The sequence below is a fragment of the Trichechus manatus genome, unplaced genomic scaffold, assembly GCF_000243295.1.
Source record: "Trichechus manatus latirostris isolate Lorelei unplaced genomic scaffold, TriManLat1.0 scaffold00024, whole genome shotgun sequence".
NCBI classification, from domain to species: Eukaryota; Metazoa; Chordata; class Mammalia; order Sirenia; family Trichechidae; genus Trichechus; species Trichechus manatus.
The window spans coordinates 21,918,480-21,933,795 of NW_004443960.1; the positions used below are offsets into that span (position 1 = coordinate 21,918,480).

Consider the following 15,316-nt stretch of genomic DNA (forward strand, 5'->3'; position numbering starts at 1 on the left):
TGCTCCATCAGGGACTCTCTGTTGTGTTCCCTGTCAGGGTGGTCATTGGTGGTAGCCAGGCACCATCTAGTTGTTCTGGTCTCAGGCTGATGAAATCTGGTTTATGTGGCCCTTTCTGTCTCTTAGGCTACTACTTTCCTTGTGTCTTTGGTGTTCTTCATTCGACCTTACGTATATTAAAGGAGAGATGGAGGTGGATAGAGCTTGGAATCCCTTTCTCATGGGTCTCTAACTCAAATGCCTAGGGGCCAAGTGAGTACTGAAAATGCCTGGTGAGGACCAGCTGGGAGAATGCATACATGGCCTGTCTTTAAAAAAAAAACAAAAACTCACTGCCATAGAGTCGATTCTGACACATAGCAACCCTGTAGGACAGAGCAGAACTGCCCCATAGGTTTTCCAAGGCCATAAATCTTTACACAAGCAGGCTGCCACATCTTTCTCCTGCGGAGTGACTGATGGGTTCAAACTGCTGACCTTTTGGTTAGCAGCTGAATGCTTAACCACCACTCCACCAGGGCTCCTAGATGGCCTGTCTAAAAGGAGAAATCGTTACTCAGTTTTAGCCGACAGTGAGGGCCAGCATTGCCCAGTCTTCCAAGTTTCTAGGAAATATTCAGATACTTAAGTGTAGGCTTAATTTTTTTTCCCTTCCAAACGTGTGGTGCTAACAAAGTGTGACTACAGGCTGGATTCAGAGAGCTGTAGGCTGCCAGCCTTCAACCTCTGCAGAACAAGGAGTTATTGACTAAATCATAAGGCACTGAGGAATTCTTGGCTCTTACCAGGTACCTGTTTGAAAGCAGGACCTGGTACAGTCGGCCGCAGCTCAGTGAATGTTGTCTCTTTAGGAAAAGCTGGTCTAGCCTGAATTTGCGAAACAGAAATGAGGAGGTGTTTATTTGCATCACAAAAGGATTTAGTTTGTTTCTTTAAATAGCCAGCTCTACTACTTTCTTTAAAGTGTTTTCGGTAACAGGGAATTTGATTTGCACAACTTCTCACAAACATATTGTAGTAAAACAACTACCTTTCACCAGAAGCTCATCAACTTTCCAAACTCTGTTCCCAGCTTCTCTTCCCTATAGAGTATGCATAGGCTATAGTCATGTCACTGGCATATTTATTCCTCCTCTGTAGGAATATATGGAGCCCTGGTGGCGCAGTGGTTAAAGCAATCGACTGCTAACTGAAAGGTCGGTGGTTCGAAACTACTGGTGGCTCCGTGGAAGAAAGATGTGGCAGTCTGCTTCCATAGAGATTTACAGCCTCGGAAACCCTACGTGGTCACTACGAGTTGAAATCGACTCGAAGGCAGTGGATTATTTTTCTGTAGGAAGGGATTGTTTATTTCTGTGGCTAATTGGAAGGCTGCCTAAAAGGGCTTTTTGAATGGCTGATGTATTCTTTTTTTTTTTTTTATTGTGAAAATATACACAACAAAGCATACGCAAATTCAACAGTTTCTACATGTATAATTCAGTGACACTGATTACATTCTTCAAGCTGTGCAACCATGCTTGCTATCCTTTTCCTGATTATTCCACCACAATCAACATAAATTCAATGTCCCCTAAGCAAAAACTTCCCCTTTCCCCCCCTCCCTCCCAACCCTGGTAACCACTAATAATTTTTGGTTTTTATATATTTGCTTATCTCCTATAAGCGAGATCATACAGTATTTGTCCTTTTGTGACTGACTTATTTTGCTCAGCGTAATGTTTTCAGGGTTGGTCTGTGTTGTGCCATGCATCAGAACTTCATTTCTCTTTATGGCTGAGTAACAGACCAAATTTTTTTTTATTCATTCATCTGGTGATAGACATTTCAGTTGTTTCAGCTGATATATTCTTATCACTATTAAATGTATCATTTCTTTTATAAGGATCAGTACAAAGCTGGTTCCTATGAGGCGGGGAGGTTAAAGATGTCCCAAATGTCCAACTTTTCCAAACTGCTGTACCATTCCATCATCTCTAACACCAGCTACTCCCTCTTCCCTCAGTGCTCTCCCTCCTGTCTTTGGGTTCCGTAATTTGCTGCAACGTCTCACGGTAGAATTTATAAATATATCCAAGATCTGCTTCTTTAAAATGATAGACTAATAAAATAGACAACAAAGAAGACAGACCTCTTGGTGGGGGGTGGGGGGTGGGGAACAGAGATGAAAGAACTAAAAAGGGTCTAATAACATCCTAGATAAGATGATAATATTTAAACACACTGAGGAGAATACTATGGGCAATTCCCAAGGAAAATAAACATTCAAAAATTACTTCAAGAAGAGGTGGGAAACTTGAGAGGTGAAGCTGGTGAAAGCTTAGGAATGAGACAAGACCATCTGCTATCATCTGTTTTATTTTATGTCCTAAAAATTCTAAATGTTGAAATATGATAAAGGGAAAAGTCAGTATGTCTATCAGAAAGGTGAGCAGAAAAATATTATTATTTGAGATATCATTCTCTTTATAAAAATCGCAAGAGAAGCAACTGAAAACATGCCCAAACTATTACCAGTTCAACAAAATAACTGCTTACAAAATAAATATACTAAAAATCTGTTGCTTTTCAATTATAAACAATAACCAGTTGGAAAACAAAATGGAAAAAATATCAAAATCACAGTAGCACAACAGAAAGATTCTTCAAATTGTACTAACTGAGAAGTGTACAGGACCAGTATAGAGAAAATTAAAGGCTTTACTGGGGGACGTAAAATAAGATTTTAACAAGGAGATACCCCATTCTTAGTGGGAACACCATTGTAAAGGTGCCAATTGAACTTAATTATAAAATTAAGACAATTTCAAAGTCCCAATAAATTTTTTTTTGAGGAGGATCGACAATTCCAATAAAATTTCAAACATGTTTCCAATAAAAATTCCATTTGTGTTTAAAAAAATCTTGGTAAACTGATTCTAAAGTTCATTTGAAAGAATAAACGTGCAGCAATAGCCAAGAAAATATTGAAAAGAAGGATAACGAGGGAGGACTTGCCCTGCCAAGATACAACATATTATAAAGCTACTATAATTAAATCACATATTGCTGTACTACAAGAATAGATAGACAGATCATGGAACAGAACAGAAAGCCCAAAGATAGACCCCAGTGTATATAATTATTTAGCATATAAGAAAGTTGGCATTGAATTCTGTGGGGAAGGGATGAATTATTCAATAAAGGATTCTGGGAGAATTGGTTACCTCTTCAGAAAAAAAATGGCATGTTAGATTCCTGTTTCACATCATATACTAAGAAAATACAGATGGATTAAAGAGTTTAAAGTGCGAACGATGACATATAAAACTAAAAAAAAAAAAGAATAATCATATGAACTTGGGGCATGAGGAAAGCCTTTTGAAGTGTAGTTGGCTTTTGTTTTATTTGCCCAGTTTTCCCTTTTAGTGGTTTGAAAGATACACACAGATTTCTATTCTTATTTTTAACTTTAGTTGTTAACATACATATTTAAACTTATGTCTTATAATTATATACAGCTTTTCAGTATGTTTGATCAAGACTCTTAGCACATTTCAATCTTCTAGCTCTCCTCTCATCTCTACTTCATAATATTTAGATCATCTCTCTTTGCCCTTTCCCTCCCTCCCTCTTTATGTTTTTTTCACCCTTGTTTCTTTTACCCTCCCTCCTTCCTTACGTTCTTCCTCCTTCCCTCCTTTCCCCCTCCCCCTACCTCCTTCCTTCCCTCCTTCCTGCCTTCTTCCCTTTCTCCCTCCCGCCTTTCTTCCTCTCTTTCTTCCTTCTTCCGTTTTTCCCTCCCTCCCTCCCTTCCTCTCTCCTTTTCTCTTGAGGTATATACTCTCTAGTACTTCTTTTGTGGGAGGTAAATTTTCTAAGTCCTCATGTTCTAGAAATATATTTATTTTGTCTTTTCACATGAGTGCTAGTTTGGTTGGATATGAGGTTTTATGTTCAAAATGATTTTTCCTAAAGACTTTGAAGTTATTGCTGTACCGTATTCAAGAGTTCACAATTGTTAATGAGAAATCTGATGTTAAAAATCATTTTTGTTCCTTTGTCAATAAGCATCCCTCTTCCCACTCTGTGCCTGCTGGACAGAAGGATCTCGAAACCTTAATATCCTCATCATGGATCTTTTTTTTCGTTCGCACTTACTGAAACTTGATACTTTCTTTCAATTTAATGACTCAACTTCTTCTTAATCTTTAAGGGAATTTTCTTCTTCTATTTTCTTTGATTACACATCCTCACCGTTCTCTGTTCTTTCCTGAATATCCTTTCAGATGGATTTTAGAATTTTTGGATTTACCCTACATGTTTCACCATGTTACTTTCACTCTTTCTTGCTCTTTTTGCAGAATTCTGGGAAAATTCCTCAATTTAGGCTTCCAGTTTGCTAATTTCCTCCTTAGCTGGCTCTGTTCTATTCATCAGCCCAACTATTGAGTCTTCAACTTTGGCAATCATATTTTTGTATTTCCAAGACCTTTGTTTTCCTTTGGTTCTTTTTTGTTTTTCAAAGTGGAAGTAGTTTTACTTTTTTCTTGGTTATGTAACTAAAATATACTCATTGTAAAAATTTCAAACAATACAGAAATATATAGAGTTGAAAGTAAAAATAATTTGCAGTCCTGTTGCTCAGAGATAACCATCATGAGCATTTTTTGACCACTGCTCATATAGTTCTCTCTGCATTCATAGGTATACACACAGAGGGACACACACACACACACACACACACTATTTGACACAAACAGCTTTATACAAAGTACGTATTATTTATAAAATACACAGTAAATATTAAGACAGAAAAAAAAAGAAAGCAAGAAGAAAGAAATTTCTTTTTGGTTTCCAGCCAAGAGGATTTTTTTTTCTTCTTCTTTATATTATGGAAAACTTCACATAGCTATATAAGTAGACAGAGTAGTATAATGGACTCTCATGTGTTTATCACCCAGGTCATTAATGATCAATTCATGGCCAATATTTTTTTCATCTATAATAACTGTGCCTCCTTGCAACTCTCTATCGAACTGAATTATTTTGAATTAAATAATTTTGTCTTTAAAGATTTTAGGTTGCATCCTTAAAAGATAAGGAGTCTTTAAAAAGTAAAACAAAATGCATAATCACAATATCATTATCATACCAAAAATTATAATTCCCTAATATCAATTATAATAATTCCCTAATATCGTCAAAAAGCCAAAGAGTATATCTATTTCCCTGATTATCTCATAATTTAAAAAAAAATATTGGTTTATTCAAATTAGAATCCAAATAAGGTCCACATATATTTTACATTTATTTGGTATGTTTCTTAAATCTCTTTTAATATATCAGTTGCTGCTCTGTCCCCCCACGTCCCCTTTTCTCCTTTTGCTGTTTGTTTATTTGTTGAAGAAACTATGTTCGTTTTCTCATAGTTTTCACATTCTGTATTTTTTACTGATTGCGTCTCTGTGGTGTCATTTTTATTTTATTTTTAAATAAGTTTATTGTGGTAAAATGTATATTACAAAAAGTTTGCCATTATACCCATTTTTTAAGTGTACAATTCCCACAATGTTGTGAGACCATTACAACTATTTGTTTCTATCTCTGGTGTCATTTTACTATGTCACCTGTATTTTCTGTAAATTAGTGATTGGATCAAGAGGCTTGAACATATTCAGATTTGGTTATTTTGGGAAGAATACTTCATAGGTGGTGGTGTGGGCTCCTATCAGTAGGCAGGTAGTGTCTGGTGATCTCTTTTTTGTGATGTTAACAGCCATTGGGAGTCCCTGGCTGGTGCAAATGGTTATTGCACTTGGCTGCTAACCGAAAGGTTGAAGATTCAAGTCCACCGAGAAGCAACTTGGAAGAAAGGCCTGGTGATCTACTTCTGAAGAGTCAGCCATTGAAAATGCTATGGGGCACAGTTCTACTCTGACATACATGGGGTCACCATGAGTCGAAATCAACTCGGCAGCAACTGGTTTCATTTTTTATTTTTTTAGCAGCCATTGATGATTGTTGCACAGATCCACTATCTATCACCAGGGGTACGTTGAGGCTTCCTATTCTATTTTCTTTTACTGAGCACGTGCTTTAAAAAGGTTCAGAGTTGGTCCGTACAGCATGGCTTCCATCCTGCAAGAACTCACGATCTAGAGTTTGTAAAAGAAGATTTGAACAACAAAACTATAAAAGGAGACTTGAACAAAAATAAATTAATTAGTTTTAATTTGTATATATTCTCAGACTGGCCCTCCCTTCAATAATATAATGTCCTCCCCTAAATTGTAGAGTCGTATGTATCATACTTGCATTGAAAAAACAAAAACAAAAAACCAAACCAGTTGCTGTTGAGTAGATTCCGAATGATGGTAACCCCATGTGTGTCAGAGTAGAACTGTGCTCCAAAGTGTTTTCAATGGCTATAACCTTCCAGAAGTAGAACGCCAGGCCTTTCTTCCAAGGACCTCTGGGTAGACTCAAACCACCAGTCTTCCAGTTAGTAGCTGAGCACTTAGCTGTGCTACCCAAGGTCTCCAAAGATGCATTGAACCACACACAGACTCAAATATATGTATTTGGTTACAAAATACTAAAGTAAGAATGTAAACATTGCAGACTGTTTCTTCCACTCTTCCACTCAGTTAACATTGCACATGGGAGAGATGAGAGGCACTCGTCCACCCTTGCTGCTCACTCCCAGGTTCTACATGCCCCTCACATTATGAACATCTCCTCTCTCTAAGTGGGTTGCAACGGTTAAACAGATGTATTTTGTATACATCATGGACCCCAACACAAGATAACTACTTCATCTGGCATCTCATCTAAGAATAAATGTTCTGGCCCCAAGCCAGCAGAGGACCAGGTAATTTACTAGACCTTCAAAGCTTTTCATTTTGAGCATGTGTGATCTTGTGAAACCCCATGGGGCAGTTCTACTCTGTCCTGTAGGGTCACTATAAGTCAGAATTGACTCTACGGCAGTGTTGTTGTTGTTTTGGTTTGGATCTTGTGAACCCTAGTTAATTTCAGAGCTTAACCCCTGCATGAGATACAAGTTCAGTTCACCCAAGAGTTTGACTTCAGTAAAGAAGAAGGTGTTGAAGCTGAAGTCATTGTTTATTTTGGTATTAAACCTTTGCTTGTCTCTGAAATCCAAGTCTAATGATCTCTCCTCCATTTTTTCTCCCTTCATCCCTCTCTTATTTTCTCATTTGCAGTCTGCTGCTTTGTTGTGCACAAGCGGTGCCATGAATTTGTCACCTTCTCCTGCCCAGGAGCTGACAAGGGTCCAGCCTCTGATGTAAGTAACAGGCGTCGGTCGCCTTTCTCTGTCCACAGCAAATGCATCCTTTCGATTAAGTGTGTGTGAGTCCACTTAGACAATACGTAGAGATGTTCTCATTCCAAGGCCTGAGCAGGTGGTGGTTCCTACAGCCTCTGAGATGGTTTTCATTGTAATGAAAGTAAAACAAAACATTTGAGATAGACTGTGGCTGGACAGGAAACCAGCTAGTTCCCTCATGACTTTGCTAAGTATCTTCAGCTTTACAGCTAGGGCATAGAGAGTGGTGGGGAGGGCCTTGATTGTTAGGCTGCTGTAAAAAGTGGTTATGATGGTGTCTTACGATACACTTTATAGCTCTTTGTTGGACAGTTCTTTTTTTTTTAATTATTTTTTTTATTGTACTTTAGGTGAAGGTTTACAGAACCAATAGTTTCTCATTAAACAGTCAGTACACATATTGTTTTATGACATTGGTTAACAACCCCATGATATGTCAACACTCTCCCTTCTTGACCTTGGAGGACCTTTTCTGGTGAAAATATACATAGCCAAAGATACACCATTTCAAAAATTTCTACATGTACAGTTCAGTGACATCGATTACATTCTTCCAGTTGTGCTGCTATTCTCATTATGTTGGACAGTTCTTAATATCCTAAAACCCAAAACCAAACCCACTGCTGTCAACATGGAGCAGCTGGTGGGTTTGAACTGCCAACCTTTTGGTTAGCAGCTGAGTCCTTTAACCACTGTACCACTGGGGCTCCTTAATATCAGGGCCCAAGAATTAGGAGGAAATGAGTTTATCCTGCTACCACTTATCCCAAAGTCTGAGTACTGCCAGTGAGACAAAAGATGCTTACAAGTAAAACAGGAGCAAATAATTTTCTTTTAATCATTATGAATTTATTTGAATATAGATTGGAACAATGTATCTAGAAATGGTTTTGCATTTATGGTAGTGATGTAAAATTTCCTATTTAAGTAAAGGTATTTAGGGTCAAAAATAATAAATTGATTTAAGAGAAATATTGAGTAAATGACAATATAAGTAATAAAAAGATATGGCAAAAATCTTGGTACACGTTTGTCTAAAGTTTGGGGTTCATTGTTGATTGCCTGCTCAACAGCCATTCACAGCCTTTACCTTCTTCTTCCTTCTTGGTGAGGCCATCTCTCATGATAGAATGTGAAAATGCCTAATAGTTGCTTCCTAGGCTCCCTTGCAGCTAGTGAATAGGCATGTGACCAGTCCTACTCCTAGGGACCTAATAGGAAGGCTGGGGAGGACTTCCAAGAAAGACTTTTCCTTTCTGATAAGTGAGAGGCATCCCCTCCTTTGTACTCTTGAGTGTTTCTCTGTGAAGAAATAATGCTTGGAGTTGTGGCAGCCATTTTGTGTCAATGAGGGAGCCACTGCTGACATCCTGATCACAGCAGAGTGGAAGAATTGTAGGAACCTGAGTCATTGATGACACTGATGAGCTGCTGAGTCAATTCTGAGTCCTGTTATCTCCAGAATGGGTATATGCGATAAGAAGCCACTCTTGGTAAAGTCTCATTTTGAGGGGAGTATTCTTTTATGTGCAGCCCAAATTGTCCTGATACACCACTTTCCACCATGCACACTCTTCCATTGTTTGGTAAAGATACCTTCAGCCAACCCTAACTGCAGCCATCACCCCTAGTTCTCTATTTTGTTCCTGCTTTGCTTCACCTTCATAGAATCTTCCCTGCTGGCTTTGTCTCAATTACTGGTCCTGTTCTCACACTCTTAGACTTGACAGCTGACCTCAGCTTTTTAGATTTTGAACTTGATTTCTAAGGACTGGTCTTACCTGGCACATCCCCAAAGCAAGTAGTGACCACCCTCTGTCATTGCATTTGTTCAACTCTTGCTGGCCTTTGACAGGTGGGCACCTGCCATTTTGCCACAAATCAGGGGCATTCCTGTTGCAATAGCAACACGGACACTCTAAAGCTTATATTCCAGTTACTTTGCTTGGAAAACATGATGCTTGGGGTTAAGAACTCCAAGCTTTATGGAAGAACCGAAGTCCTTGCTGGCCTGGTTGCAGAGATGAAGGTTGGATGGTTTGTGGTGTGCTCTCAGACTCTCTTAGTGCAATTCCTTCTCCCATCCCTACGAAAATAGGCAGGGAAGTTTGGAGAACTGCCTGGCTCCATAAGCTCTGAAAGCTTATGCAGACTGAGGTTTGATACTGAAGGAGCAGCCAAAAGAATAGTGTTGCCCATATCTTATCTGATCTATCATTTCTTTTGTTGTATAAGACAGAAACTGAGCTCAAACTGGCTTATGTGAAAAGGGAAATTTTTGGTCTCTGAAATTGAAAAGCCTAAGGGTAGACCTTGCTGCAGACACAGTGAATCAAGGTGCTTAAATGAGGTCCCCAGGAATCTCTTTCTCCATTTCTTGGCTCAGCCTTCCTCTGTCTCGGTTTCATTTTCAGGCAAGCTTTTCTCCTATGGGAGCAAGATAACTGTCGCCAGGGCCAGATTACCCAATAAGCAAGGTATGCACAGGCCCAATTGTGCCTTCCCACCAATCTGCAGTGCACAATTTCACCTGTCCCCCACCACATCAACGATGTGGTCAAATCCATGTGAATTTGCTCACCACAGATTAGCAAGTAAATACAATTAAGCCCATGACTACCTTGCTCAGTGCAATCTGGTGCATACTGTGTTTACTGGTTAATCTGTCCCTGGCTGTTGCAACCCCAGTGACAAGAGCTAAAGTCTCATTGGATCACAGGTCACATGTAGCTGGAAGGATGGATTATGTTGATTGGGCAGGCCTGGTCATGTGCTTACTCCTGGAGATGAGGGCCCACATGCCCACCCCATGGTTTGAGAGTGGGAGAGAGGTGGTTCCTCAGAGGAAAACTAGAGAAGCAGTATTGTATAGTGGTTAAAATCACAAACTATGGAGCCAGTATTTCTGGTTTCAAATCTGTGTGACCTTGGGCAAGTTACTTAAATCTTTCTGTGCCTTAGATTCCTCAGCTAAAAAATGGGTATAATAACAGCCCCCATCTCATGGGGATTTTTATGGAGGATCAGATGCATAAATATCTGCAAAAGCACTTAGAACTGTACCTGGTATATGTGATGATGATGATAATGATGAAGAAGAAGATGATGATAATATGAATACATCCTAGACAGGCATTAAGGATGAATGTCTTTTAAGGAAGTCTGGAGAATGAACAGGTTCTCTGCGTGACACCTGGTAGTCCTTTCTAGGGGTTTGTAGGCTTCATAAGTGGTATAAGACCCTTCTCTGGGTACAGTAATTCATTGCCTTGGGTATGGGGAGAGCAGGAAGGACTTTATGTAGCCAGCATGCATGAGACTTGGCAGCTTAACTGGAACAATTCTATCTCTGGACACAGTTCCAAGAAGGTCGGTTGGCACCAAGGATGATGAATTGGCCCAGGCTCCTGAACCAGCTTGATTCAGTTCATTGACCTTTTTCTGCACGTAGTTACAAGCATGATTAAAGACCTGGCCAAACCTAGCCAGGCTCTCCTTTGACTGCCCCTGAGGCTCATGCAGGTAGTGGGGGTTGCCCCCCTCCTGTGTGTGACCTTGGAGGAGCTGGTGTGCAGCAAGCTCATGGAGCAAAAAAGCATAGACTCCATCCATGAAAAAGGAATGTATTGGGCTTCATCCTCTACTGTCTCTTATTCTAAGTCCCATTTGAACCAGGAAATATTCTGGATATTAGTATAACTTTGTATAGTTAGTGTCATTCTACATATAGGTCTACATCTTGGCATATTAGGCTACCTGAGGGAATTTTATGAACTGGGCACTGTCCCACTGGACCCAGCTACAGACCCAGTCATTCAATACCAATGACAATAGACAATATAGATAGGCATCCACCATTAAATCAAAGAAACCAAACCCGTTGCGGTCGAGTCGATTCCAACTCATAGCGACCCTATAGGACAGAGTAGAACTGCCCCATAGGGTTTCCAAGGAGCACCTAGTGGATCTGAACTACCGACCTTTTGGTTAGCAGCCATAGTTCTTAACCATTATGCCACCAGGGTTTCCCATCCACCACTGGAAGACCTTAAAACATGGCAGAGTTCATGCCTGGTGCTTCTGGTCACCTACAGGCATCCTGCTGGTTCTTGGTCTCATCTAGTTGAAAACTCTCAATTCTGTTGTCTCTTGGACCTCTTAGAGAAACCAAATCTCTGATACCACCATAAGCATTACATATGGGCATCATGGGTTACTCAGCACTCAGAATACTGACCATGTACACAGCCTCCTGAGAGAGCTTCTCAGAAAAAGAAAGGAGTTTTGCTGAAGACTGGGAGTAGAGTGAGGTAAGTGAGGCATTTGCATCAGGTGCAAATTTTAAAAGGGTCTCACCTGTGTCTGTGGCTATCTGCTGGGTTGGCTGTTGGCTGGATGATCCAGGATGGCCCCATTCACATGACTGGCATGAGGAAGGTTGTCAGGCTGGATGCCTTGGTTCTCCTCAATGTGCTCTCTCATCCTCCAGCTGACTAACTCTGCCTTGTTTACCTGGTGATATCAGGGCTCCAAGTACAGCAAAAGGGCAAGTCCCAGTACATAAGTACTTTTTAAGCCTCTTCATCATGTTTGCTAATGTCCCATTGGGCAAAGCTAGTCTCATGATCAAACCCAGATTCAAGGGATAAAGAAATAGACTCCACTGTGCGATGGAGTGGGGAGCAGGGGGAGGGGTGAAGAATCTGTGGTCAAAGTTGTAATCTATTGTAGATCCTGTTGCCCCAAGGGGCCACTACAGAACAGAACCATCACACCGGAGACCATCACAATGTACTTCATAATAGATCTGCAGGGCTTGGTGTGCTTCAGAGATTCATAGATAGCCTCATCAAGAGTGCACATCACTGACTCCCTGCCCAGGTCCCCACCTGAACTCATGATCCCCAGCTACAAATAGATACTATGGCAGCGTATTGATCACACCCAAAGACAATGGTGGTTAAGAGTTCAGATGGCAGTGTATTAGTCACACCCAAAGACAATGGTGGTTAAGAATTCAGGGCCTGATTCTGTCAGTTTTTCATTAGGGGACCTTGGACATGCCATTTTACCTCTCTGGGTATCAGTTTACTTATCTATAAAATGGGTATATTATTACCAAACATATAGGTTTGTTGTGATAATTCAAAAAAAAGTTTTAAATGTGAAACGGTTAACAAAAACAAAACAAACAAAAAAACACAAAAAGATTAATAGCAAAAGGATTAAGCCGTTGCATGAACGTGCTTAGCACAGTGCCTGTCACAAAGTAAGCCCTTGATACGTGTAGGTAAGAGCATTTTGATTGCTCCACCTCTCTCACTAATCATGAATGTACCGATAATTCTCTACAATTTTCCACCAAGAGCATGCATGCCCTTATGAGGTAATTCCTGTTTCCATCTTCATTGCTTTACACAAAACCTCAATTTCTGTGATGCCATGCTGAGAAAAGACTGGACTGTAGAGCCAGAAAGTCTTGGTGTCAAATTCCAACTCTGCCATTTCCTGCTCCAGTGACCTTGGGAAAATAATTTACATTCTCTGATCCCTAGTTTATATTTTTAAATGGAGATAATAATAACTAAATCATAGATTTTTTTTGTGAGTACTCATGAAAAACTGCTTGAACCACACCCAGATGAGTGTCAGGCACAGAGAAGGCACTCACTCACTCACTCACTCAATCAATAAATATTTAACAATTATTATTAATACCTAGAGGAGCCTCTCCTGCTTGAGAAGGGATCCAGGTTACCCTCTGACCTGCCAAGGAATAATAGCTAATAATAATAGCCAACTTTATTGAGCAGGGACTCTGTGCCAGGCAGTATAAAATATAAAAGGATTCTTTACTAGTTTGTCTAAGGTACCTTTCTTCAACATTTTATACTTTTAGAAATAATTTCTTATCACTGTAGTCAAGATCTGTATAAAATCCATTGTTATGTCCTGTGCCATCCTGATTCCATTACTACATCGGGCCAGTTAAGGATGGTGGCACTGATGTCGAGTGTATTCTTTTGTGTTTCTTAATCAAGTCTTACTTTTGAGGAAATGTATTAAAAATGATAAATTGTGTGCTTAATGTTGAAGATTTAATACAGGAATGTAAAAGCATTACAAGAGAGTATGTTATATAATTATATGCCAATGTGATTTTCTGGGAAATTTTAAATTGCCAATTTTGTTTCAGGAAGATATTGAAAATCAGAATAGGCAAATAACCAAGAGAGAAATGAGAACTTGTTCCATAAACCTTTCCTTCTCCAAAAGCCCCAGACCAATAGGCTTCATGGATAAATTGTTTTAACCTTTAGAGGAATGAAGAATTTCTGTTCATTTTAAACTATATCAGATTACAGAAGAAAACTAATGCTTCAATCAAAAGTTTTTTGGTTGAAAAGTAACATAAATTCAACTCAAATTAGCAATAAACCAAAAACCAAATCTGTTGCCGTCGAGTCAATTCCGACTGATAGTGACCCTATAGGACAGAGTAGAACTGGCCCATAGAGTTTCTAAGGAGTGCCTGGTGGATTTGAACTGCCGACCTTTTGGTTAGCAGCCGTAGCTCTTAACCACAATGCCACCAGGGTTTCTAACATTAGCAATAGGAAGAGAATTTACTGGCTCATAAGAAGGACATTGGGAATAGAATAAGAGCTTCTGGGTCAAGGGTCTCAGACTCGAACTGAGGCTCCAGTACTTGCAAGATGTTCTCTTACTATCTGGTGTATCAGTTAGCTTTTGCTGTGTAACAAGACATTCCAAAACTGACTGGCTTAAAACAACAATCATTTATTATCTGTCATGATTCTGTGGATTATTTCATCAATTTTTTCTGATCTGGGTCTATTCAGCTGATCTGTGCTGGGCTCTCTGGTCTTGGTCAGCTAGTAGCTTGGCTGGTACTGGACCACCTAGGATAGTCTCACTAACACGATTGATGTTTCACAGGCTGTTGTCTGGGGCAATTCATTTCTCTTTCATGTGGCCTCTTTTCTTCCAGTAGGCTAGCTGAGGCTCATCAACATGCTGGTCTCAGGCCTCCAAGCATAGAAAGAGAGGGCAATCCCCAGAGCACAGGTGCTTTTCAAGCCTTTGCTTGCATCACATTTGTTGTGGCCAAGATCAGATTCAAGGGTGGAGACTTTACCTCTTGATGGATGGAGCTGCAAAGCCACACTGCAATGGAGCATACAGGGATAGGAAGAATTTGTGACCATTTTTGCAGTCTAACACCCTGGCCTTCATCAGCTGTGCCAGCTGTCCTTTCTGCCCTTCCACATCCCCTGTGCTGTCTTGCTGGGAGAGTGGCCTGTAAGGACTGCATGCATTGGGGCTCCTTACTCTGTGACTTCTGTTTGAGCTCAAGGGGAGGGGCTAATAAGAGGTTGGAGGGTGAGGGGAGAGTGAGCGCAGAGTATTTATCATGGGACTGGCTTGGACTGGCTTTGCTCTTTGACTGAAGGTCATACTCCTCTAGGGCAGTCTTCTCTACACAACACTCTCCTTATGGGTTCCAGGAGCTACTCCCTGTCCTCGCCCCTTTGCTCTTACTAACCCCTGGTGTCTTAGTCAGTGTTCGCTAGAGAAACAGAACTTGTAATTGATTGAGTGATCAATCTATCTGTCCATCTATCTATTGCCTTATCTATCAGTTGAGAGATTTACTTCACGGACTTGGCTCATGCAGTTGAGGGGACTGGCAGTCCAAAATCTGCAGGTCAGCTGACAGGCTGGAGACTTCTATGGGCTGTCATCCTAAGCTCCATAGGTCAGGCGAGGGGAAGAATGAGGTGAAGGTTCTGCCAAAATATCTATTCACAATCTGGAAGCAGAACATACCCTAGGAAAACTCCTTTTTTGCTCTTATGGCCTTCAACTAGTCAAATATTGCATTACATTAGATTACATATACAAGGTGATCTGCTTTACTTAAGGCCAACTGATTTAATCATATGTAACTACTCCATAACA

At 40.2% G+C, this 15,316-nt stretch overlaps 1 protein-coding gene across 3 annotated transcripts in view; it reads left to right on the forward strand.

Moving 5' to 3' along the window:
* PRKCB (protein kinase C beta) overlaps positions 1 to 15,316 on the forward strand; it is a 396,410-nt gene that overhangs the window by 154,176 nt on the left and 226,918 nt on the right. For all 3 annotated transcript variants that reach the window (XM_004373342.2, XM_004373341.3, XM_023728531.1), the window contains one exon: positions 7,209 to 7,291. In XM_004373342.2, coding sequence (XP_004373399.1) covers positions 7,209 to 7,291 — 83 coding nt within the window. The remainder of the gene's footprint in view (positions 1 to 7,208; positions 7,292 to 15,316) is intronic.